The 25,264-nt window shown below is 42.3% G+C and overlaps 2 protein-coding genes and 1 long non-coding RNA gene across 3 annotated transcripts in view; 1 reads left to right on the top strand and 2 right to left on the bottom strand.

The window, feature by feature from the left end:
- LOC129648734 (uncharacterized) overlaps positions 1-14,737 on the bottom strand; it is a 39,872-nt gene extending 25,135 nt beyond the window's left edge. The window contains exons 1-3 of the long non-coding RNA XR_008712858.1: positions 14,376-14,737; positions 8,912-9,007; positions 8,450-8,583 (exon numbers count right to left, since the gene is read on the bottom strand). This is a non-coding gene — a long non-coding RNA (uncharacterized LOC129648734). The remainder of the gene's footprint in view (positions 1-8,449; positions 8,584-8,911; positions 9,008-14,375) is intronic.
- The window catches only part of RPTOR (regulatory associated protein of MTOR complex 1), a 329,649-nt gene that overhangs the window by 291,421 nt on the left and 12,964 nt on the right, over positions 1-25,264 (bottom strand). The gene's annotated exons all lie outside the window — the stretch shown is intronic.
- LOC129648733 (protein mago nashi homolog 2-like) lies at positions 11,508-12,079 on the top strand. Its single transcript, XM_055575333.1, has 2 exons — positions 11,508-11,806; positions 11,842-12,079. The coding sequence occupies exons 1-2, from the start codon at positions 11,564-11,566 to the stop codon at positions 12,043-12,045; spliced, it is 447 nt and encodes a 148-aa protein (XP_055431308.1). The 5' UTR covers positions 11,508-11,563; the 3' UTR covers positions 12,046-12,079.

Below are 25,264 nucleotides of genomic sequence, written 5' to 3'. Positions count from 1 at the left end.
CAGCCACCACCCTGGGCCAGAAAAGGAGAAAGAGGAGCAAAACATGGCCCTGAGGACTTGCAGCCACAGGGGGCCTTCATGCACTTTCAGAACAGCTTTATGAGTTATTTGTTATATATCATAAAATTCATGTTTTAAGTGTACAAATGAGGAGTTTAGACTATTTAGAGTTTTGCCACCATCACCACCATCTCATTTTATAACAGAACATTTTCATCCCTCCAAAAAGAAACCGTCATGCCCATCTGAAGTCATTCTCCATCTCCCACCCCTGACCTAAGCCTACTCTGGACATTTCACATGGAATCATACATGTGGTCTTCTGTGTCCTTCGTGCATTTTGCAAGCTGGGTTCTCAGTTCTAAACGGCCCAGGGAACCTCAGGCCATGAACCACGGTTTAAAGCAGTCCCAGACCAGGACCAACTGCCTGGCAGAACAAACAACAACATACCCTGGAGGAAAGTGCCTTCACCCTGGGCCAACAGATAATCCCAACAGATAATCACTTCTGAAGCAAACCAGTACACACCAAAAAATAACAAGGCACACATATAAACACAGTAAAAGGGCAATGATAAAAAACAAACAGCAAACACAAGACCCAAAGATCTTCAAACTGGAATACTAGACAGTGACAAAATGCCATGCTCACTGAGTCAAACGAACTAAAAGGCAAATTGAAAACAGTCACAGAAAAGGGAAAAAATTTTAAGTGATCTGATAGTAAATCAAATAAAGTTCTAATTCTTAAAATGCACACACAGAAAATTAAACACTCAGTGGATTGAAAGAATTAAGCAGAGTGCAAAATGTGAAAAATTCAGTGAATGACAAATAGCAGCTTAGATATAGCTAAAGAGAAACTGCATCTACATGATAAAAAAGAAACTGTCCACAGAGGAAATGAGAAATAGATTTAAGGGACTAGATCTGATAGGTAGAGTGCCTGATGAACTACGGACTGAGGTTCATGACACTGTACAGGAGACAGGGATCAAGACATCCCCATGGAAAAGAAATGCAAAAAAGCAAAATGGCTGTCTGGGGAGGCCTTACAAATAGCTGTGAAAAGAAGGGAAGCAAAGGAGAAAAGGAAAGATAGAAGCATCTGAATGCAAAGTTCCAAAGAATAGCAAGAAGGGGTAAGAAAGCCTTCCTCAATGATCAATACAAAGAAATAGAGGAAAACATCAGAATGGGAAAGACTAGAGATCTCTTCAAGACAATCAGAGATACCAAGGGAACATTTCATGCAAAGATGGGCTCGATAAAGGACAGAAATGGTATGGATCTAACAGAAGCAGAAGATATTAAGAAGAGTTGGCAAGAATACACAGAAGAACTGTACAAAAAACAGCTTCACGACCAAGATAATCACGATGCTGTGATCACTGACCTAGAGCCAGACATCCTGGAATGTGAAGTCAAGTGGGCCTTAGAAAGCATCACTACGAACAAAGCTAGTGGAGGTGATGGAATTCCAGCTGAGCTATTTCAAAGCCTGAAAGATGATGCTGTGAAAATGCTGCACTCAATATGCCAGCAAATTTGGAAAACTCAGCAGTGCCCACAGGACTGGAAAAGCTCAGTTTTCATTCCAATCCCAAAGAAAGGCAATGCCAAAGAATGCTCAAACTACCGCACAATTGCACTCATCTCACACGCTAGTAAAGTAATGCTCAAAATTCTCCAAGCCAGGCTTCAGCAATACATGAACCGTGAACTTCCAGATGTTCAAGCTGGTTTTAGAAAAGGCAGAAGAACCAGAGATCAAATTGCCAACATCCGCTGGATCGTCAAAAAAGCAAGAGAGTTCCAGAAAAACATCTATTTCTGCTTCACTGACTATGCCAAAGCCTTTGACTGTGTGGATCACAATAAACTGTGGAAAATTCTGAAAGAGATGGGAATACCAGACCACTTGATCTGCCTCTTCAGAAATTTGTATGCAGGTCAGGAAGCAACAGTTAGAACTAGACATGGAACAACAGACTGGTTCCAAATAGGAAAAGGAGTACATCAAGGCTGTATATTGTCACCCTGCTTATTTAACTTATATGCAGAGTACATCATGAGAAACGCTGGGCTGGAAGAAGCACAAGCTGGAATCAAGATTGCAGAGAGAAATATCAATAACCTCAGATATGCAGATGACACCACCCTTATGGCAGAAAGTGAAGAGGAACTCAAAAGCCTCTTGAAGAAGGTGAAAGAGGAGAGTGAAAAAGTTGGCTTAAAGCTCAACATTCAGAAAACGAAGATCATGGCATCTGGTCCCATCACTTCATGGGAAACAGATGGGGAAACAGTGGAAACAGTGTCAGACTTTGTTTTTTTGGGCTCCAAAATCACTGCAGATGGTGACTGCAGCCATGAAATTAAAAGACACTTACTCCTTGGAAGAAAAGTTATGACCAACCTAGACAGCATATTCAAAAGCAGAGACATTACTTTGCCAACAAAGGTCCATCTAGTCAAGGCTATGGTTTTTCCAGTGGTCATGTATGGATGTGAGAGTTGGACTGTGAAGAAAGCTGAGCACCGAAGAATTGATGCTTTTGAACTGTGGTGTTGGAGAGGACTCTTGAGAGTCCCTTGGACTACAAGGAGATCCAACCAGTCCATTCTGAAGGAGATCAGCCCTGGGTGTTCTTTGGAAGGAATGATGCTAAAGCTGAAACTCCAGTACTTTGGCCACCTCATGCGAAGAGTTGACTCATTGGAAAAGACTCTGATGCTGGGAGGGGTTGGGGGCAGGAGGAGAAGGGGACGACAGAGGATGAGATGGCTGGATGGCATCACTGACTCGATGGACGTGAGTCTGAGTGAACTCCAGGAGTTGGTGATGGACAGGGAGGCCTGGCGTGCTGTGATTCATGGGGTTGCAAAGAGTCGGACACGACTGAGCGACTGAACTGTCCACAATGCAGCTCAGAAGGACGAAAAGGAAGTAGATAAAGAAGAGAAATATGGAAAAAAGAGAGTGAATATAAATCTAATTAGAGTTTCACAAACAGTGTGTGGGAAGAACTCCAGGAATTGCTTGGCAGCTTCTAAGCCACAACAGAAGCAGGAGGCAGTGGAATAACTTCAGGTGCTGAAAGAAAATGCCAGTCCTGGATGCACATGTGGGGAAAGCGTCCTTTAGGAACCAGGACTTAATACAGACATTATCAGATTAACAAAGAGAATGTGACATTAGGAGATCCTCATGAGGAGAAATTCTAAAATCTTTCAGTCATGATAAAAGTCATCCTGCATGGAAGGTCTGAGATCCAAAAGAAATGAGACTAAAAAGTCATAAACATGCATTAATCTAAAAGAATGCTGGCAGCATAAAGCAAGAATAATAGCTATTTGTGCCTACAAAAACAAGAAATAAAATACACAATGCTGTGCTATGCTTAGTCACTCAGTCATGTCCAACTTTTTGTGACCCCATGGACTGTAGCCTGGCAAGCTCCTCTGTCCATGGGATTCTCTAGGCGAGAATACTGGAGTGGGTTGCCATGCCCTCCTCCAGGGGATCTTCTCAACCCAGGGATCGAACCCAGGTCTCCCGCATTGCAGGCAGATTCTTTACTGTCTGAGCCACCAAGGAAACCCAAAATACACAATACTAACACATAAGAAATAAAAAGTTAACAGGGATTTTTCCAGGCTTATGCTGTCCAGAGAAAAGTTTAAATAAAGGTCCTGATTAACTTTATGCTTTTTTTGTTATTGTTGTTGAATATTTCTACTGTCATTGCTACGGAACTAGTACAATGAGAGAAAAATAGTATGTTATCTCACAAACAGTAAAGGGGAAGAAATTAAATAATAAAATATTTTCAGTCCATAAAAAGGCACTGGGCAGGGGGGAGGGGACGGCAAGAGGAGTACAGGCTGGACAAATAAAAAACACAAAATAAGATGTCAGTTTGAAGCCCAAATAAATGTAAACAGACTAAAGGCTCCAGTTAAAAGACAAAAATCATCAGACTAGACTTTTTTTTTTAACTCTAGCTACAAGCTGTTTACAAAAGACATATGAAAAACATAAGGTTGAAAAGAAAATTTGATGTATATAAAAGGACAGAAAAATAAATGGTGCAAATACTAAACAAGTAAAAAACTGCTGCAACTATATTAATGAAACATACTTTAAAGCATTATTAGGGATAAAGAGAGTGACCTCAGAGCAATTCAAACTCCAATTCACCAGGAAGATACATAGTTTTAAATTCGTGTAACATAATAATATAGGCTCAAAATATAAACAGAGCACAAATATTTGACATATTTATTGATATAATCATGGTGAGAGATTCTAATACATTTCCATTATTGATAGAAATCAAAAAAGAAATCAGTAAAGATGTGAATGATCTGTACATGCCAAATAAAATATCTGACTTGAGGGTCACATAGGGCACCTAGCAACTGTAGATACACATTATGGTCAGGCACACAAGGAACATTTACCCGATACAGGTCCAAAAGGCAAAGCTCAACAAATTTCAAAGAACTGAAATTTGGAGTGTACACACACACACACACACACACGCATACACTCAGAGAGCTGTACAAGTCGCATGATCCAAAACACTAGGGGGTGCCATTCACAAAAGACAATGATGTAAATGGCTCCCCTAAGGATGCCCAGTACATCTGTTACTGCATTATGAAATCACACACATGTTCTCTGATCAAAATGCAATTAAGCAAGAAATCAAAAACCAATCCTAGGAAAATTCCTCTACATTAAAAAATTACAAAACACACTTTTAAATAACTCATAATAAAGTCAAAATGAAACTCAGAACTGTTTAACAAAACTGAACTGTATACTGAACTGTATAACAAAAATACTGCACATCAAAACTTGATGACTGCAGCTAAAGATTTAATTCACATATCATAATTTCAATTTAAATATTTATAAAATGCCTACATAAGAAAAGACAAATGACTAGAAATTAATAAACAAAGTATCCATCTCAAGAATTTCCCCCTCAAGAATAGGGGAAAGGGCAAAAAAAGGAATTCAAGGATAGCAGAAAAGAAATAGGATTTTTAAATAAAGTAATGAAATATTAATGATATAGCGTATAAACAGAGCCAAAGGCTGGTTATTTGAAAGACTGAAAACTGGACAATCCTCTGGCCAGAAGTGAGAAAAGAGAATGGACCTACAAACACTCAATGTCAGGAATAGAAAGGGAAAATTACTACAGTTCTATAGACTTTAAAAACATCACAGGAGAATATGATGAACAACTTTATGCTCCTAAATTTGAAACCTAGAAGAAATAGACAAAATCTCCTAAAAACACAATTTACTAAAATTGGCTTAAAAAAAAAAAAAATCAGATGTACAAACTTCCAGTTATAATAAGATAAATAAATGCCAGGATGTAATGCCTACAACTTGATAAATATAATTAGCTCTGCTGTATGTTATACACGAAAATTGTTAATAGAGCAAATCTCAAGTGTTCTCATCACATGAGAAAATTTTTTTCTATTTCTTTAATTTTTTATCTATATGAGACGATTTACATTTACTAAACTTACTGCGATAAGCATTTCAAGTATCAGGAAATGCTGTTACGCAGTGCTGTAGGCCAGTTAGATCTCAATAGAAATGGAAGGAAAAATAAATAAATAATGAAAATTGGAGGGAGAAAAAGAATACCATTTCAAAAGCCTAAAGAACTTTCACAAACTCTTTTTACAAAGAAAGTTTGGGATTGCGTGGCTTCACTGGCAGGTCTTACCAAGCATTCCTGCAACAGATCATTCAACTGTTGAGGGACCACTCTCCTTGGCTCCAGTCACCACAAAGCCTGAACATGTCCCCAGAGCCATGCAGCAAGGCACATGAGTGGGGCTGATGTCTCACAACATCAACTCCCTGGAGATGCGCCAGGTACAGAAAGTAGGGAAGGCTGGTGCCGGGAGCCCACAATCTGATCTGTGGGATGATAGCGCCTGAAACAAGAGCTGTCAAGTGGTCCAGCGATTAGAATGGTATTAAACCAGTAAGAAGCTAAGGCGTGACTTCTCTGTGTCCACATCTCCCACACACACAGCCATCTCATCCCCAGCAGCCTTATACACACACTGCACAGGGAGCAGGCAGGAAGCTGTGCCATCCAGGCCTGTGCTCACACAGGGCCTTCCAGGACTCCTGATGAGATGGAAGGTCCCATGAGCTCTGAATATAAGATGAACGACATTCTAGTACATGAGGAAAAAAAATGGATTTTTAAAAGATGCTACTTAGGAAAGCATCAAGAAAATATCAAGTACTTAAAAGAAACCGAACAAAAGATAGGCAACACCTCTACAGGGGAAGTATGTAACTTAGGGAAATTCACAGATCTTCCTAAATAAATGAAGATGCATCATGTTCATGGACTGGAACACTCAATTTTGTAAAGATGTTAAATCTCCTCAATTGACATACAGGCTCAATGCAATCCCAATCACATGCAACAAATTTTATTTCTTTGAACTCGCAAGCTAATTCTCAAACTCACATGAAGAGCAAAAGAACCAGAAGAGCCAGATGCTCTCAAAGGAAACAAGTGTGGGGACTTCTCTCAGTCGATTTCCATAAAGCTGGTAATTAAGACACAGGAGCAGTGCAAGGGTGACCACGGAAAGAGCAGACATCCCCTGACAGGGCTAAACTGACATGGTCTCTGGACAAATGACAGAGCCCTGCAGCGGAGGGAAGGATGAGCTTTCTAGCAAAATTCACTAAGACAACTAGGTATCTACAGGGGGAAAAGAAAAAATTAAAATTGGACCCCTTCCATAGACCATACAGACAAAGTATATAAAAGACCCAAAAGGGGAGGGAGCCTTCCAGACAGGAGAGGGGATCATCTTCATCCTACCAGGAAAAAGAGCAGGAAAGAAGTTCTTAGCCAAAATGGAAAACAGCTTGAAGATGAAAGAGAAAAAGTAACAAATCTGATGACATTAAAACTGAGATGTCAAAAGACTCCACAAAGAAAGCAGAAAGACAAGTTTCAGAGTGGAAAGGCACTTACAGTAAATATCCAAAATATATATAAGCTCCTAAATCAGTAAGAAAAAGACAATTTCAATAAAAGATGGGCAAAAGACCAGAACAGGCTTTTAAAAAAGAGAATATACGATTATCTTGTACCAATGTGCTATGCCAGGTTATGCGTACCAGACTACATAAGAAGGCTCACTTCAGCATCATTCAGGAGTAGGGACAGGTAAGTAAATTATGACATATCCTGCAATGACATGCACGGAAGTGAAAATGAATTAATTACACATATATTCAATAATCTGGGTAAATCTTATAAATGTAATACTGAAAAAAGAAGCAATGCAAAAAAATAAATGCAGTATATCAACCATATACTCTTCAAAGTGGCAAAATAAGCACAGTTTTCTAGAGATGCATGCATAGGGAGGAAAACCATTAAGAAAAGTGAAGAAATATCACCCAAAAAAGTAAGAACAATATTCACCTCTCTGAGGGAGGAAGTAATTGTGATGAGGGTGGGATGTCAAGGACTTCCAGGGTGGGGGTACACAGATGATCTTTTTATAAAGACAAGTTAAACTGTAAATGGATGTTTTATGTATTTTTACCTCATAATTTTTAAAAAGAAAGAAAATCAAATCAAGTAAGACTGCTGCTGCTGCTGCTGCTAAGTCGCTTCAGTCGTGTCCGACTCTGTGCGACCCCAAAGACAGCAGCCCACCGGCAGCCTGGTGGCTCCCCCGTCCCTGGGATTCTCCAGGCAAGAACACTGGAGTGGGTTGCCATTTCCTTCTCCAAAGCATGAAAGTGAAAAGTGAGAGTGAAGTCCCTCAGTCGTGTCTGACTCTTTGAGACCCCGTGGCTGCAGCCTACCAGGCTCCTCTGTCCATGGGATTTTCCAGGCAAGAGTACTGGAGTGGGTTGCCATTGCCTTCTCCACAAGTAAGACTAGACCCACTTAAATAAAACAGCTAAATGAAAAGAGCAATTAGACAATTCCTTCTAGGTCTCTAATGATTATTAACAGAAAAAGAGAATTTCTGTACAATTAACTAAACCATTAAGATAGCAGGTCAAATCTGGTACTTTAAGGCTTCATGATGAAGTGCCTGATTTAGATCTCTAACACCAAACAGGAAAGGATTTTATTTTTAAATCCTCTTACATGTTTAACAATTATTTCAGTTTCAACCTCTGACCTACCTGGCTTTATAAAGCCCAAATGAAATGCAAATGTTTCTATCAGAGAAAGGAGGACTCTAAACCCAGACTTGTAAATTACGTGTCTAGGGATCATGCAAGCTCAAGCCCAGTTAATCTGTACTATCAACTTGATACAGTGTAATCTTAAATTTTAATGCCCTGTTTAAACTGAAAAGAAAATTCCACCAGTGGAAAAATAACATTGGGTAAAAGAACAACTACACACCTGACAATTTATTAATTATAACGAATCAGCTATCAATTAGTACTCCACTGAATAAAAGGTGATCTAATCACGCATCATCAATCTCTCCAACACTTCCAGTCCTTCTTGGCTCTTCCCAGGGAGCCATCCCCTTCCTGGAAAAAGAGAGTAACCAGTTACAGACCAGTCTTCTCACCATACATAACTAGAAAGCTGGATAAAACATATGAAACACTTTTTCAGACATTAAAGTACATGCAGTACAGGAATGTGATCCCTGAGAAAGCAAGCAAATAAGGTGAGCCTCATGAGGCAATGGCACCCCACTCCAGTACTTTTGCCTAGAAAATCCCACGGACGGAGGAGCCTGGTGGGCTGCAGTCCATGGGGCCGCTAGAGTCGGACACGACTGAGCAACTTCACTTTCACTTTTCACTTTCATGCACTGGAGAAGGAAATGGCAACCCACTCCAGTGTTCTTACCTGGAGAATCCCAGGACGGGGAAGCCTGGTGGGTCGCACAGAGTCGGACACGACTGACGCGACTTAGCAGCAGCAGCAGCATGATCACTGAGCTTTCTGTGTGGATAGACATGGCCCCAAATGGGGAAAGGTAGAATCAATGAGCTGAGGAGACAGAGATCAGAGCTTGTGAAGCTGGAATTGGTGGGCCCAAGTACCAGGAAAGTATCAAGAAATGGTGCTCCAGAAATCTACCTGGGGTCCCTTGCGTCCCTGGCTGAGCATGCAGTCAGCGAGACTCTAGGAGGCTGGGAAACATTCAAGTTCCAGTAAGTCAGAGTGAAGAGGCCTCACTGACCACGCGGAACACTGACCCAGAAAGGCAGCCACATCTCAGGCACAGGGCTAGAACAGACTCAGAGCAAAGGCTTCTCTACAAGGGGGTCATCCAATTTTTCCTGTAAAGGGCCAGATGGTAAGTATTTTAAGCTTTGCTGGCCAGTCTCTGTCCAACTACTTAAGTTTGTCACCAAAGCACAAAAGTGACACGGACAATACATAAACGACATAGCTGTGTTCCAAAAGACTTTATATACAAAAACAAGCAGTGGGTCTTATTTTTGCCAACCCCTGATCTAGACCTGCTTTAACAAAGCCAGAAAACAACCCCTGAAATAATGAAGCTGATACACTAGTAAATTAACTTCCTTCCATAACAAAACTCAACACTATTTAAATGAAGACAGTAACATACAGATTTTCAACAACATAACACTCATCGTGTCCAGCATCCCATCAACAATTACCAGATGTAAGTAAAAGCCAGAAAATGTGATCCATATGCAAAAGAAAATCAATCCAGACAAACAGACCCAGAAATGACAGTGATGATGGAAATAACAGACAAGAGTTTTAAAACAATATATTAACAATGAAATTATTTGTTCAAGGATTTAGAGAAAAACATGAACACAAAGAAGAGAGAAATAATAAATTACAAAAAAGACCCAAGTAGAATTTCTAGAAAAGAAAAACAAAATATCAAAACGAAAACTATTAATATATTGTGTGCTGTGCTTAGTGGCTCAGTCGTGTCAGACTCTTTGTGACCCCATGGACTGTAGCCCATTAGGCTCCTTGGTCCATGAGGATTCTCCAGGCAAGAATACTGGAGTGGATTGCCATGCTCTCCTCCAGGGGATCTTCCCAACCCAGGGGTGAAAGCCAGGTCTCCCACACTGCAGGCAGATTCTTTACCATCTGAGTCACCAGGGGTGGGAATTCCCTGGCAGTTCAGTGGTTAGGATGCAGGGGTGCTTCCAATGCAGAGGGCACAGGTTCAACCGCTGGTTAGGGAACTAAGCTCCCATAAGCTGTTCAGTATGGCCAAAAAAAGTGGAGGGTGGGGGCGGCGGGGGGCGGGGCGGACAACTACATTGGGTGGGTTTAACAACTTATTAGACGCTTCAAAATAACAGACTGATAGAACTTGAAGACACTGAAATAAAAATGATCCAAATTAAAACAAAGAGGAGGAAAAAAGGTATGAGTGGGGAGAAAGCCTCATGGGCCAATATGAAGGATCTAAGATAAATGTAATTGGAAGTCTGGAAGATTGAGCTGTAGTACTATAGTTTTCACCAAATCAAGAATCTCAGGGGACTACAAGCAGGCTAATCACAAAGAAAACTACACCAACGAACATCATAATCAAACTGCTAAATTCCAAAGATAAAAAGAAAGATCTGAAAACTAGCAGGAGAGAAAAAGATACATTTTACATCCTGGGGAACAAAAACAAGACTAGAGCACACTTCTCATCAGGAACAAGGCAGGCCTGACCGCAACAGAGCATCTCCAAAGTGCTGAAGAAGAAACGTCAACCCAGAACTCTACATCCACTGAAAACATCCTTCAAAAATCATGATGAAATAAGGACAGTTCCACACAAATAAAAGCTGGAAAAATGTACTGCCAGGGCACGCTCTTGAGACAGTGGAAAAATGACAGCAGGCTCAAACTCAGAACTACACAAAGCAATGAAGGCTGGGGACCGAAAACAAGTAAATATAAAAGATGCTCTCCATTTTCCAATTTCATTAAAAGATAATTGATTATTTTTTAAAAAATAGTAACACCGTAGTCTGGGGTTTATAACATGTGTAAGTAAACTGTGTGCGTGAACAGCAGAAGGATGGGGGACAGAAGCACCTAGTGCCAGGTTCCTAAACACACACGTGAAGAGGCACGCTTTACTCGAGGCACAACGCAGTGAGTTAGAGATGTAACACTGCAAGCCTCAGAACCAGCACCAAAAAATAAAACAGAGATACAGCCAACAGGCCCACAGAGGACATAGCATAAGGAGAATCATTTTTTAGATAACAGTAAAATAGCTATGCAGAAGGAGTCAATAATTAAGTACAGGAAAATATAAATTTTTATAAATATAATTCTACTGATCCCTATCTCCCAGCCCGTCCTTAACTGTGTACCTTTCCATATATTTCTACATAGATAAGCATTTATTTTTATATGTGTGTGTGTGTGTATATATATATAAAAAATAGTTTCTTAAAAACACAAATAGAATCATTCTTGGGCGACTGACGTCACTGCCAGGCGCCGGGAGTCACGTCGGCCGGTCCTTCGGCGGGCTTTTCGGGGACAAAGATGTCCATGGCCAGCGATTTCTACCTGTGCTACTACGTAGGGCATAAGGGCAAGTTTGGACATGAGTTTCTGGAGTTTGAGTTGCGGCCGGACGGAAAGCTTAGATATGCCAACAACAGCAATTATAAAAATGATGTCATGATCAGAAAGGAGGCTTACGTACACAAGAGTGTAATGGAAGAGCTGAAGAGAATTATTGATGACAGTGAAATTACAAAAGAAGACGATGCTCTAAAAAAAAAAAAAAAAAAAAAAAGAAGACGATGCTCTGTGGCCTCCCCGACAGGGTTGGCCGGCAGGAGCTTGAAATTGTAATTGGAGATGAACACATTTCTTTTACCACATCAAAAATAGGTTCTCTTATTGATGTCAATCAGTCAAAGGATCCTGAAGGCCTTAGAGTATTTTACTATTTGGTACAGGACCTGAAGTGTTTAGTGTTTAGTCTTATTGGATTACATTTCAAGATTAAACCAATCTAAACTATAAAAAAAAAAAAAAAAACACACACACAAATAGGATCACAGCAAATAGTCTGCTCAATCAATGTCTTGGTGTTTTTAAATATGTGTGTGGGGTTTACTTTAATAATGCATCTTAGAAACTTCCCCGTAACAGTGCACACAGAATCATCTCACTGTGTGTGCTAGCTGCATGGAAGTCTAGTGTATCACCAAAAGTTAATTAATCAGTTCTCTATTGATGGATATTAGGTTATTTGCAGGCACTCAATAAATACAGACCAAGTGAATAAATGCTGCAATGAATATTCTTGTAGAAAATTGGGATAATCTTAAAATGCCAGATTTTCACATTTGCTTGATTTACTATTCCTAAATTTAAAATAGGCTCATAATTTCATAAGACAATTCCATAAAGTTATGCCATTTAAAATGAAGAAAGAATAACCTATAGAATCAACCAATCTAATTAGCATGAAATTCTTCTCAAAGAAAAAAATATCAAATATTGTCAGGGACATTCTGGCATTTCTCACATATATTCATTTAAGTGAAAATGTATTTAGTTAAGTGAAAACTATCAGCAATTTTAATAAGGTAAAAAAACAGATCATAAAGTAGGATCCACTGTCTCAAAGTTAGACACAGTAACGTAAGACACTGATAGGGCACTAGGGACTGATGTCCTGGGACAGTGTGCAATAAACAAGGGCAGAGCAAGGGGCTCACGGGCATCACATTCTTTCCCCACAGCGGGACCAGGTGAACGTGAGGGAGGCGGGCAAGGTGTAAGAAGAATGAGTCAATCTCCAGGCCCGCTTCTGGCACCTGGAATTCTGGAGTGCATCTGAGGGAGACACAACACAGGGAACCCAACGCCGCTCAGGGCATCACTCCATACCCTGTATTGCAGGACCCAAGCAAACCCAGGAAGGCAGAGCTGATGAGGTGCCCAAAACCAAGATTCAAAAGAATCTGAAGCAAACCAGAACTCACACAGGGACCTGAGCTCTAGAACTTAGTAACAAAAGCTGAGGCTGTGTGAGAGCAGGGAGTCACTGAACAGAGTAAAGGAGGCATGGATCAGCACTGGAGACAAAGGACCAAATGTAGGTCACAGGAAATGCGGCCCAGACACAGTTCCAAAGTCCAGCCGTCAGAGCCAGGCTTCAGGTCAGCCCCCAAATCCCACTCCCAGTGAGGCCCCCAGGGAGCTGAAGCACTTTCTATTTGACTCATTATTCCTGGAACCCAGGACAGCACTAGGCCAGTGAGCCCACCCATGGGAAGGCAGCACAGAGCAGGAGTCAGGGACGTTACCAGCAGCAAAAGGCTGCGCGGCAAGCATCTGTCCAGAGAATTTCCCACTGCGGTGTCTGTTAAACCCAGCAGTTTGCCTCATAGGCCACATAATGCAGAAATAAAGCATTTCAGCTTCAGAGCACCTTTACTAGAAAGAAGGGAACAGTAATGACCTCAACTTCCCGGTCTGACTTGGTAGATTCTGAGAATTGTTTTTATGAGAATATTCTTTCTGAATGAAATGAACTTGATGTCAGGAAAAAAAATGTGTGAGCTATTATTGAAACCCTAATGTTGCCATGATGGCTTGCAAGAATCACTTCATTTTCTGTAGTGTTCACAAACAGTGATTTATGGGACATATGTCATAAAGTCTAGTTTTTTGTATAAACTACATTTACCGGAACCTCACATAAACACATTCAGGTAGAGCATGGATCTTAGAGGAGAGCTCCCATTTTAACTCAGGAGAGGGGCAGGGGTTGGTACAAAACATTTTTAAAACAGAAAGGGAGCTAAGTCTGACTAGTTTGGCGCTCCTCTTAGGATGGCAGTCACCTAAACCACTTGTGCCCCTTACCAACTGATGAGAACAGCAGGCGTAGCTCTCTGTCTTGACGTGCAATTTCCGCTCCTTTTCTTCCAGTCAATCACATGCAACACTGCACCACCAACAGGAGGCAATGGCTCCTTAGCAGCTGCGCAGTGAGGAGCACGTGGGCAGAAACCACAGCGGTGCAGGCTGCTCCTTAAACACTGAGCTCAGCTGTGAGCCCCTCAGTCCTCCCACCTCACCAATCGGATCACGTTTAATCCTTGTAACACACCACCACGAGGTAGGTAGCCTTAGACCCACTTTACAAAGCAAAACACTAAGATCTACACCAAGAACAGAGAGCTAGAAAAGGAACCAGCTTGGGCCAAGGTCACTCTGACACCAAAGTCCATTCTCTTAGATAAAACCTCCACTGCCTGTTCAATTTTTAGAAGTCCACCAAAATTTTCTGAGTCTTCATAATGTGGGACTTTAACCCAATGAGAAATCTCACCCAAGCCTGTCCTGCCAATGGGATGAGAAGCAAGGCGGAAGCCCAGCTCCACGGTTGTCACACTGGGGCCTGGACTCCTGGCTCAGCTCCTCAGCAGTTCAGGAATTCTACGGGGTTGCCTGCCCCCTCTAAGTGGCCTTGGCTCACTCAGGTAACAACAGATGCCTACCAGGGGTGTTGTCAGGAATAAGTAAACTAGATCCATGTGGGAAAAAATGCTCAGAAACTGTAAAGCCATAAAGTGGGAGCAGCATAGCTTCTGCCCTCACTACCGCCCCTTCCTGGCCTCTTTCTGCCACCTTCTGTCTCTCCCTCTGTGGGCTCCTCTGCCTTCAAACATTTGTTTGCTGCTGCCCCTACTTCTCTCCTCCCAAACCCCTGCTCTGTGACCACTGCCTCACTCTCCCTCCACCTCCTTGACAACTATTCACCAGAAGTTCAGCTTCCACAAAATTTTCTATTCAACCGAGTCATCACTCACAAAAGACATTAAGGGCTCTAGCTCTGTCATGCAACAAGTATTTATGAAGTCTGTGCTGCATAACAGACCCTCCCTGGTACACACACATTCATTAGCTTTCCTCCAGAAGCATGCTGTTGTCTGATTTCACCTTATGTTACTAACCTCTTGGTTTGAGATTTACAGTAAGAACAAAAAATTTTTAAAAAACCAAAACCAATTAGATCTGAAGATATCACTGCAAATGCATGTTTAGCTTAACACAAATCGAGATGGTTACATACAGAAATGTTTACAGATGTGTGTATATACACAGGGGTCAGTATATGCACATGTATCTCTTTGCTCTGTGACCTGAGAGGACCTAAAGGTAGTGACAACCCGGCAGCCATGAACACACCCAGCACCCAGATCTTGGTCTCTAACCCCATCCTCCAATAACAGGAACCAGGGCTCCTTGGGAAAACACCTGAATTTAGAACCGAGGCAGGAAATGTACAAGATGAGCCTGGAGCATCCCGTGCTCCAGAAAGTAAATTAGGTGCTTAAAAAAAAAAGTCCACCAGGGTGGGACTTTGTCAAAGCAGTGCGGGAGCCAACTGAAAGACTTTTCACTGGCCAAAGATGGAGCAACAAAATACAGTAGTGGATTATAACCCAGAGGACAAAATAAATATCTATGAGTCCATACTGATATTAAGTAAATGACTGAACAGATTAATAAATGGGGAAGAATAGATAAGTCTCCCATACAGAAAAATTCCAGTTAATGTATGCCCTTAGGGAGGTGGAGCACAACTCTCCTCCCCTTTTAAGTGTGGGCTGGGCACAGTAAATTCCTTCCAAAGAGAACAGGATGAGGGTGGGAAGGGGATATCAAGTGGAGACACCTGACCAACAGGACATCAACCCATATCAAAGTCATATCAACAGTAATGAGTCATGCTGAGTGCATGGACCTCTGATGTGATATTAGGCAAAGGGCACTTTCCCTCTGTGATCTTCCTCTCCAAAACCTATAACACCAGTTTTATCATAAGAAAAACATCAAACAAATTCCTAGAGAGGGATAGTCTACCAAATCCCTGACCAGTACTGCTATAAACTGTCAACGTCACCCAAAACTAGGAAAAGTCTGAGAGACCATCATTACATTCCGTAGTCACATTTCCTTGGACCCTAAGGAAATGTGATGACGAAATGTAATGTGGCATCGTGGGTGGGGATCCTGGAGCAGAAAGAAGATAATAGGTAAAAACAGGAAAGCCAAATAAATTACAGAGAGACTTTAGTTGATAATAATGTATCAGTGTTGATTCATTAGTTATGACAAACAGAAACAGGTACAAAGTTCTAAGGGTAAAAGAAGAGCCACGCAAGAAAACACCAAACTGAACAGAATTCACTGGGCACAGCTCATCACCAACACCCTTGGGCACGGGGACAAGGGGTGCAGTGGGGATGGATGAAGGCCAAACACCAAGGGGACCAGAGGCTGGGAACCACTGATGCACCGCTTTCAATATTTCCCACTGAAACATTCTTTAAGGAAAACTTTCTCCAAGTTCCACAGCCAGATACACACTCTTTCCCTCCTGAATGCTGGTAGTGGCTCGTTCCTCTCCCTCCTGTTAATACACCCAGCTGGAACCAGCAAGTCATTCTGTTGCCTCCTGTACCCAATCAATGGCCAAGTGCGATCAAGCCTTGTTCCAGGGAGAACTGGGGCTGCCTAGGTGTCTCACTGGCATCTCCCTAGCTCCAGTCATGGCCAGCTCCTCCCTGCTTCCACCTTACGCTCCTCAGGAGGCTTCTGACCTATTTCCCCTCCCTTACACACACTTATACACACACATATGTATATACACGTTCCCTGGTGGCTCTGTTGGTAAAGAGTCTGCCTGCAATGCAGGAGACTGGGGTTCAATCCCTGGGTCAGGAAGATCTCCTGGAGAAGGAAATGACAGCCCACTCCAGTATTCTTGCCTGAAGAACAGCTGCCGGGAGGAGCTACCCGACGCCCGAGGTCAGGGGCGGCGGCCGAGAGGAGCAACACCACATCCATGGAGCAGTGGCTGCGCAGCCGCAGGAGGGCCAAGAGGAGCTACTCCACGTTCAAGGTCAGGAGGGGTGGTGGTCAGGATACCCCTCGTCCAAGGTAATGAGCAGTGGCTGTAGTTTGCTGGAGCAGCCGTGAAGAGATACCCCACGTACAAGGTAAGAGAAACCCAAGTAAGACGGTAGGTGTGGCGAGAGGGCATCAGAGGGCGGACACACTGAAACCATACTCACAGAAAACTAGTCAATCTAATCACACTAGGACCACAGCCTTGTCTAACTCAATGAAACTAAGCCATGCCCTGTGGGGCCACCCAAGACAGGCGGGTCATGTTGCAGAGGTCTGACAGAATGTGGTCCACTGGAGAAGGGAATGGCAAACCACTTCAGTATTCTTGCCTTGAGAACCCCATGAACAGTATGAAAAGGCAAAATGATAGGATACTGAAAGAGGAACTCCCCAGGTCGATAGGTGCCCAATATGCTACTGGAGATCAGTGGAGAAATAACTCCAGAAAGAATGAAGGGATGGAGCCAAAGCAAAAACAATACCCAGCTGTGGATGTGACTGGTGATAGAAGCAAGGTCTGATACTGTAAAGAGCAATATTGCATAGGAACCTGGAATGTCAGGTCCATGAATCAAGGCAAATTGGAAGTGGTCAAACAGGAGATGGCAAGAGTGAACGTCGACATTCTAGGAATCAGCAAACTAAAATGGACTGGAATGCGTGACTTTAACTGAGATGACCATTATATCTACTACTGCGGGCAAGAATCCCTTAGAAGAAATGGAGTAGCCATCATGGTTGACAAAAGAGTCCGAAATGCAGTACTTGGATGCAATTTCAAAAATGACAAAATGACCTCTGTTCATTTCGAAGGCAAACCATTCAATATCATGGTAATCCAAGTCTATGCTCCAACCAGTAATGCTGAAGAAGCTGAACAGTTCTATGAAGACCTACAAGACCTTTTATAACTAACACCCCAAAAAGATGTCCTTTTCATTATAGGGGACTAGAATGCAAAAGTAGGAAGTCAAGAAACACCTGGAGTAACAGGCAAATTTGGCCTTGGAATACAAAAGGCCAAAGTCTAATAGAGTTTTGCCAAGAGAACACACTGGTCATAGCAAACACCCTCTTCCAACAACACAAGAGAAGACTCTACACATGGACATCACCAGACAGTCAACACCAAAATCAGACTGATTATATTCTTTGCAGCCAAAGATGGAGAAGCTCTATACAGTCAGCAAAAACAAGACCAGGAGCTGTCTGTGGCTCAGATCATGAACTTCTTATTGCCAAATTCAGACTTAAATTGAAGAAAGTAGGGAAAACCACTAGACCATTCAGGTATGACCTAAATCAAATCCCTTATGATTATACAGTGGAAGTGAGAAATAGATTTAAGGGCCTAGATCTGATAGGTAGAGTGCCTGATGAACTATGGACAGAGGTTCGTGACATTGTACAGGAGACAGGGATCAAGACCATCCCCATGGAAAAGAAATGCAAAAAGCAAAATGGCTGACTGGGGAGGCCTTACAAATAGCTGTGAAAAGAAGAGAAGCAAAAGCAAAGGAGAAAAGGAAAAATATAAGCATCTGAATGCAGAGTTCCAAAGAATAGCAAGAAGGGGTAAGAAAGCCTTCCTCAATGATCAATACAAAGAAATAGAGGAAAACATCAGAATGGGAAAGACTAGAGATCTCTTCAAGAAAATCAGAGATACCAAGGGAATATTTCATGAAAAGATGGGCTCAATAAAGGACAGAAATGGTATGGACCTAACAGAAGCAGAAGATATTAAGAAGAGTTGGCAAGAATACACAGAAGAACTGTACAAAAAAGATCTTCACGACCAAGATAATCACGATGGTGTGATCACTCACCTAGAGCCAGACATCCTGGAATGTGAAGTCAAGTGGGCCTTAGAAAGCATCACTACGAACAAAGCTAGTGGAGGTGATGGAATTACAATTGAGCTGTCCCAAATCCTGAAAGATGATGCTGTGAAAGTGCTGCACTCAATATGCCAGCAAATTTGGAAAACTCAGCAGTGCCCACAGGACTGGAAAAGCTCAGTTTTCATTCCAATCCCAAAGAAAGGCAATGCCAAAGAATGCTCAAACTACCGCACAATTGCACTCATCTCACACGCTAGTAAAGTAATGCTCAAAATTCTCCAAGCCAGGCTTCAGCAATATGTGAACCGTGAACCTCCAGTTGTTCAAGCTGGTTTTAGAAAAGGCAGAGGAACCAGAGATCAAATTGCCAACATCCGCTGGATCGTCGAAAAAGCAAGAGAGTTCCAGAAAAACATCTATTTCTGCTTCATTGACTATGCCAAAGCCTTTGACTGTGTGGATCACAATAAACTGTGGAAAATTCTGAAAGAGATGGGAATACCAGACCACCTGACCTGCCTCTTGAGAAACCTGTATGCAGGTCAGGAAGCAACAGTTAGAACTGGACAAGGAACAACAGACTGGTTCCAAATAGGAAAAGGAGTACGTCAAGGCTGTATATTGTCACCCTGCTTATTTAACTTATATGCAGAGTACATCATGAGAAATGCTGGGCTGGAGGAAGCACAAGCTGGAATCAAGATTGCCGGGAGAAATATCAATAACTTCAGATATGCAGATGACACCACCCTTATGGCAGAAAGTGAAGAGGAACTCAAAAGCCTCTTGATGAAGGTGAAAGAGGAGAGTGAAAAAGTTGGCTTAAAGCTCAACATTCAGAAAACGAAGATCATGGCATCTGGTCCCATCACTTCATGGGAAGTAGATGGGGAAACAGTGGAAACAGTGTCAGACTTTATTTTTCTGGGCTCCAAAATCACTGCAGATGGTGACTGCAGCCATGAAATTAAAAGACACTTATTCCTTGGAAGGAAAGTTATGACCAACCTAGATAGCATATTCAAAAGCAAAGACATTACTTTGCCAACAAAGGTCCGTCTAGTCAAGGCTATGGTTTTTCCAGTGGTCATGTATGGATGTGAGAGTTGGACTGTGAAGAAAGCTGAACGCCAAAGAATTGATGCTTTTGAACTGTGGTGTTGGAGAAGACTCTTGAGAGTCCCTTGGACTGCAAGGAGATCCAACCAGTCCGTTCTGAAGGAGATCAGCCCTGGGTGCTCTTTGGAAGGAATGATGCTAAAGCTGAAACTCCAGTACTTTGGTCACCTCATGCCCTCCTTCCTACCACGCTTGCCCCTCCCTGCATCCTCACGACCTGACCTGCACACACTTCCCCCACCCCCATCAGGGACCCCCTACTGCACACAAAGCAGGGCTCAACCCACCCAGTACCTTGGACATACAGACACTACCTAAATGTCTAGCAAGCAGAAGTCCTTAAATCACTACTTTGTTACTCAAGTGCGGATACATAATTACTGTGTTGTGTTTTTACTTAACATTGTAAAAGGATGCCTTTTTCTCTAATAAGATAAAATTCCTCAAGGGGCCACACCCACATCTTCTGTCTCCTCAGATCCCACACTACCCCAGGCTCAGTGCCATGTATGTAAATGGTACAAAGCGCTCATAAGAACAATTATTTCCCCACAAAACACTGAGAAGCCCTGTAGGTTGCTTTTGGATAGCATACACTGGTAGTTGGGATTTGTGCATTTCTGTATATACAGTTTGCCTCAAACAATACTGTAAGTGAATATTAACCTCTCAGTTAATAAGCGTGCTTCCCCAAGTGCCATGGGTTAGCAAACTCCCCTCTGTGCATTCCAGCCAACAAATGACTCAGTGAGGACGAAGGAGCCAGGTTCTCACTGCTGGGAAGGAAGTAACAAGCCTGTTAAGAGGGACAGAGGAGACAGGGTCCAGTGATAATCACCTCTGTACATCACAGTATGATGCCAGCAGTAAGAAAGCAATAAATCCAGACAGACATGGATGCCTCCACCCAGCATCTCTGCTGAGGTGGCCCACAAACAATGGCACATCAGTAGCAATGCCAGACCTGGTGCCAGGTATCGCATCTGAATTCTGTTTTCCACCAAAAGGAACTGAGGATCATTGGAGAAAAGGCTGATTCCAGGGCTGAGGCAGGGAAAATACATGATGACCCTGGAACATCTCATTGTGCCAAAAAGCTAAGGAATTGTTCAAGCCTGGTACGTCCAAAGCCACGGACGACAATGTGAAGAGGCCTTGCTAGGCAAGAAAATAAGCAATGACAGGGATGGGCCAAGTGAACAACATTAATAAGGTTGGGACCAAGCAACAAGGTGTGCTTTCTGATACAACGCTCGGGAAAAAGCACATGACTTCAGCAGCATCCTCACACAAAATGTGCAACGTGAATCTGAGTACTGGGAAACATCAGGACAGTCCACAATGGAATAGGAAACCTGAGAATGTTCCACAAAATATCTGCCTGTATTCTTTTAAAATGTCAAGGTCACCAAATTCAGAGACAGAAAGTAGGATGGTGGTTACCAGGTGCTGGGGGAGGGGGAGGGAGAGTTAGTGTTTAATGGGGACAGAGCTTCAGTTTGGGCATATGAGAAAGTTCTGGACATGGACGCTGGTGATGGCTGAACAATGTACTTAATAACTGTAGCCTTAAAAATGGTTTAAATTATGAACTTCATATTATATATATTTTATGACAATAAAAAAATGTCAAGGTCAAGGAACTCTAAGAAAGCCTAAGAAACTCCTTTAGATTAAAGGAGGCTTTCTGCTTTATTGACTATATCAAAGCCTTTGACTGTGTGGATCACAATAAACTGTGGAAAATTCTGAAAGAGATGGGAATACCAGACCATCTGACCTGCCTCTTGAGAAACCTGTATGCAGGTCAGGAAGCAACAGTTAGAACTGGACATGGAACAACAGACTGGTTCCAAATAGGAAAAGGAGTACATCAAGGCTGTATATTGTCACCCTGCTTATTTAACTTATATGCAGAGTACATCATGAGAAATGCTGGACTGGATGAAGCACAAGCTGGAATCAAGATTGCCGGGAGAAATATCAATAACCTCAGATATGCAGATGACACCACCCTTATGGCACACTTCATGGGAAACAGATGGGGAAACAGTGGAAACAGTGTCAGACTTTGTTTTTTTGGGCTCCGAAATCACTGCAGATGGTGACTGCAGCCATGAAATTAAAAGACACTTACTCCTTGGAAGAAAAGTTATAACCAACCTAGACAGCATATTGAAAAGCAGAGACATTATTTTGCCAACAAAGGTCCGTCTAGTCAAGGCTATGGTTTTTCCAGTGGTCATGTATGGATGTGAGAGTTGGACCGTGAAGAAAGCTGAACGCCAAAGAATTGATGCTTTTGAACTGTGGTGTTGGAGAAGACTCTTGAGAGTCCCTTGGACTGCAAGGAGATCCAACCAGTCCATTCTAAAGGAGATCAGCCCTGGGTGTTCTTTGGAAGGAATGATGCTAAAGCTGAAACTCCAGGACTTTGGCCACCTCATGCGAAGAGTTGACTCATTGGAAAAGACTCTGATGCTGGGAGGGATTTGGGGGCAGGAGGAGAAGGGGATGACAGAGGATGAGATGGCTGGATGGCATCACTGACTCGATGGACATGAGTCTGAGTGAACTCCAGGAGTTGGTGATGGACAGGGAGGCCTGGCGTGCTGCAATTCATGGGGTCGCAAAGAATCGGACTGAGCTACTGAACTGAACTGAACTGAAGAAGAACTAAAGAGCCTCTTGATGAAAGTGAAAGAGGAGAGTGAAAAAGTTGGCTTAAAGCTCAACATTCAGAAAACTAAGATCATGGCATCCGGTCCCATCACTTCATGGGAAATAGATGGGGAAACAGTGGAAACAGTGTCAGACTTTATTTTTCTGGGCTCCAAAATCACTGCAGATGGTGACTGCAGCCATGAAATTAAAAGACGCTTACTCCTTGGAAGGAAAGTTATGACCAACATAGACAGCATATCAAAAAGCAGAGACATTACTTTGTTAACAAAGGTCTGTCTGAGCGACTGAGCTGAAACAGACGAGACTTCTTAGGCAGTGCATGAACCTGGATGCGGGAGAGTAGAATGGCTGATAAAGGAGCAAACCAGCCACAGCCTTTCAACGTGAACTGGATTAGTAATAGCAGTATATCAAGGACAAATGTTCTGAGTTTTACAACTGTCCTATGTTTACGTAAGATGATGTCCTCTGTTCTTAGGAGACACACACAGAAAGGCATAAAAGAGCACTGTCTCCAAGTAAGTTGTGTCCAACCCCCTGCAAGCCCATGGACTGCAGCACGCCAGGCTTCCCTGTCTTTCACCATCTCCCAGAGTTTGCTCAAACTCATGTCCACTGAATCGGTAATGCCATCCAACCATCTCATCCTCTGTCGCCCCCTTCTCCTCCTACCTTCTATCTTTCCCAACTTACTCTTTAATAATTTGGGGGAAAGAATTACATATTCTCATTTATAAGTAGAGAAGAGTAAATGAGGCAAGATGTAAAAACTGGTGAATCTGGGTAAGGGTACACTGGAATTCATTACACTATTCTTGCGATTTTTCTGTGTGAAATTATATTAAAAAAAAAAAATACAAGCTAGTCGCAATAATCCACCTGGAAAGCACATCTGTCGCTGGCTGTCTCTCCTGACCTGTCTCCCCTTCTGTTTTAAAGGCACAACCTTCTCTGCAGAGTTGAATGTACTGGGCAAGTTTAAGGTTCAAGAACATGATTAAATCATTAACATATCATGCCATATATTTAACTGGAATGGCCTTTTCTATGCATTTAACTAGACTTACAAAAAGAAAATAGTATCTACCTTGAGCTCTACGGAAACAAGCATGGTGGATGCTCAAAGCACTTTAATGGCTTCTGAACAAAAAGAAGACCGAGTCAGACACCTGGAGGACACCCTCTATATATAAGCCACATGGATTTTGTTAGAACTCTAGCTTTAGAACTCCACAAGGTGATAATGAGGCAGAAACATCCTCATCCATTTCAGGAAACTTCCACAGCACAGCATGTTGTTCAAAATGGAAAACGGCACATTTTTTAGAGCAGGTGAAAAAATATCTATGTAGATGTCCCTTTGGAGCTCCTGAGTCTCACATGACAAACGCCTATAGAAAGTTCATACACTTCAAATGCAAAGTGAGAGAGTGACTGACAAAGCAGCAGGGCCCGCCCTGTCCTCCACCCCTTCCTCCCCCAACCCCGGTGGCTCTCACCTGGATTACCCTGCTCGCCTCCCCAGCTGGTGATCCCACCTCCACCGTAACCCCTCTCCAAACCCTCCACTCCATCCACAGTCAAAAAGACCTTTCAAAACACAAATCTATGTCTGACATTCCTCTGCTTAAATCCTTAAGCAGCTCCTATCACCAAATACCTCAACAGTGAGTTTAATGCTGGGTCAACCTGACTGATTTATAGGTTTCAAAAGTGCAGTTCAATGCAAATAATTTTCTTATTTAAATACACTCAAGGAGGCCATGGCCTCCTCCCCTGTAAATACACCGCGTATTATAATCTGGTATTGACATCTGTCTGTCCCACCAGACGTCAAGGTATGGTACAGCACACTGAGTGAGTAACAAACCTCCACTGAGCTGGAGTGAAGGTTTCTACCTTCTACCACCTACCTCCCCTCACCGCCTGGATCCATTCTCCTCCTCTCACAGAATGAAGCCATCTTGGGTGGGTGGCAGTGTGTCTCCCTGCAGGACACGATCTAGAAGTCTGGGGCAACGGGAAGCCCTAACCCTGCCCAAAGGCTAGACGTAAGACAAATGCCTTCACAGTCGCAAAGGCTCTCCACAAGCTCAGAGGATGGAAAGAGGGTACCAGATCCCTTTCAAGTCTGTCACCTGATTTCTAGTCAAGCTTGCTATTTTTGGCCAACCATCTAATACCTCACGCCTTCTTCCTAGTTTAAGTTTGATGCCCATTTTATTTTAACTAAACTAAGAAGTCTCAAACATTTGATAACAGGACATCTAACTACTCTTAAAGATTACTAAGACGTTCAAAGAGCTTTTTATATGAGTAACACTTATCAGTATTTTCAATCTTAGAGGCTAAAACCAAAAAAAAAAGAATAATATATTTCCTTGTTAATTTATTTAAAAATTATACTTATTACATTTTCAATAAATGTTTATATGAAAAATAACTATTTTCAAAAAATTGTTAGACAAGTGACATTGTTTTCTGCACATCTCTTTAATGTCAGCCTTAATAGAAAACAGCTGACCTCTCACATGCGGCACTCAATCCGTTGTGATATGTTGTTCTACATATGTGAGAAAAATATGGACTAAAAAAGAAATATAGTTGGAAAGGACAGGAGTATCAGAATAGCCAATAATTGGACATATTCGTC

The sequence above is a fragment of the Bubalus kerabau genome, chromosome 4 (assembly GCF_029407905.1).
Source record: "Bubalus kerabau isolate K-KA32 ecotype Philippines breed swamp buffalo chromosome 4, PCC_UOA_SB_1v2, whole genome shotgun sequence".
In the NCBI taxonomy this organism is placed as follows: Eukaryota; Metazoa; Chordata; class Mammalia; order Artiodactyla; family Bovidae; genus Bubalus; species Bubalus kerabau.
The sequence above is the reverse complement of the archived record's forward strand: the minus strand, read 5'-3'. Positions and strand labels throughout refer to the sequence as shown.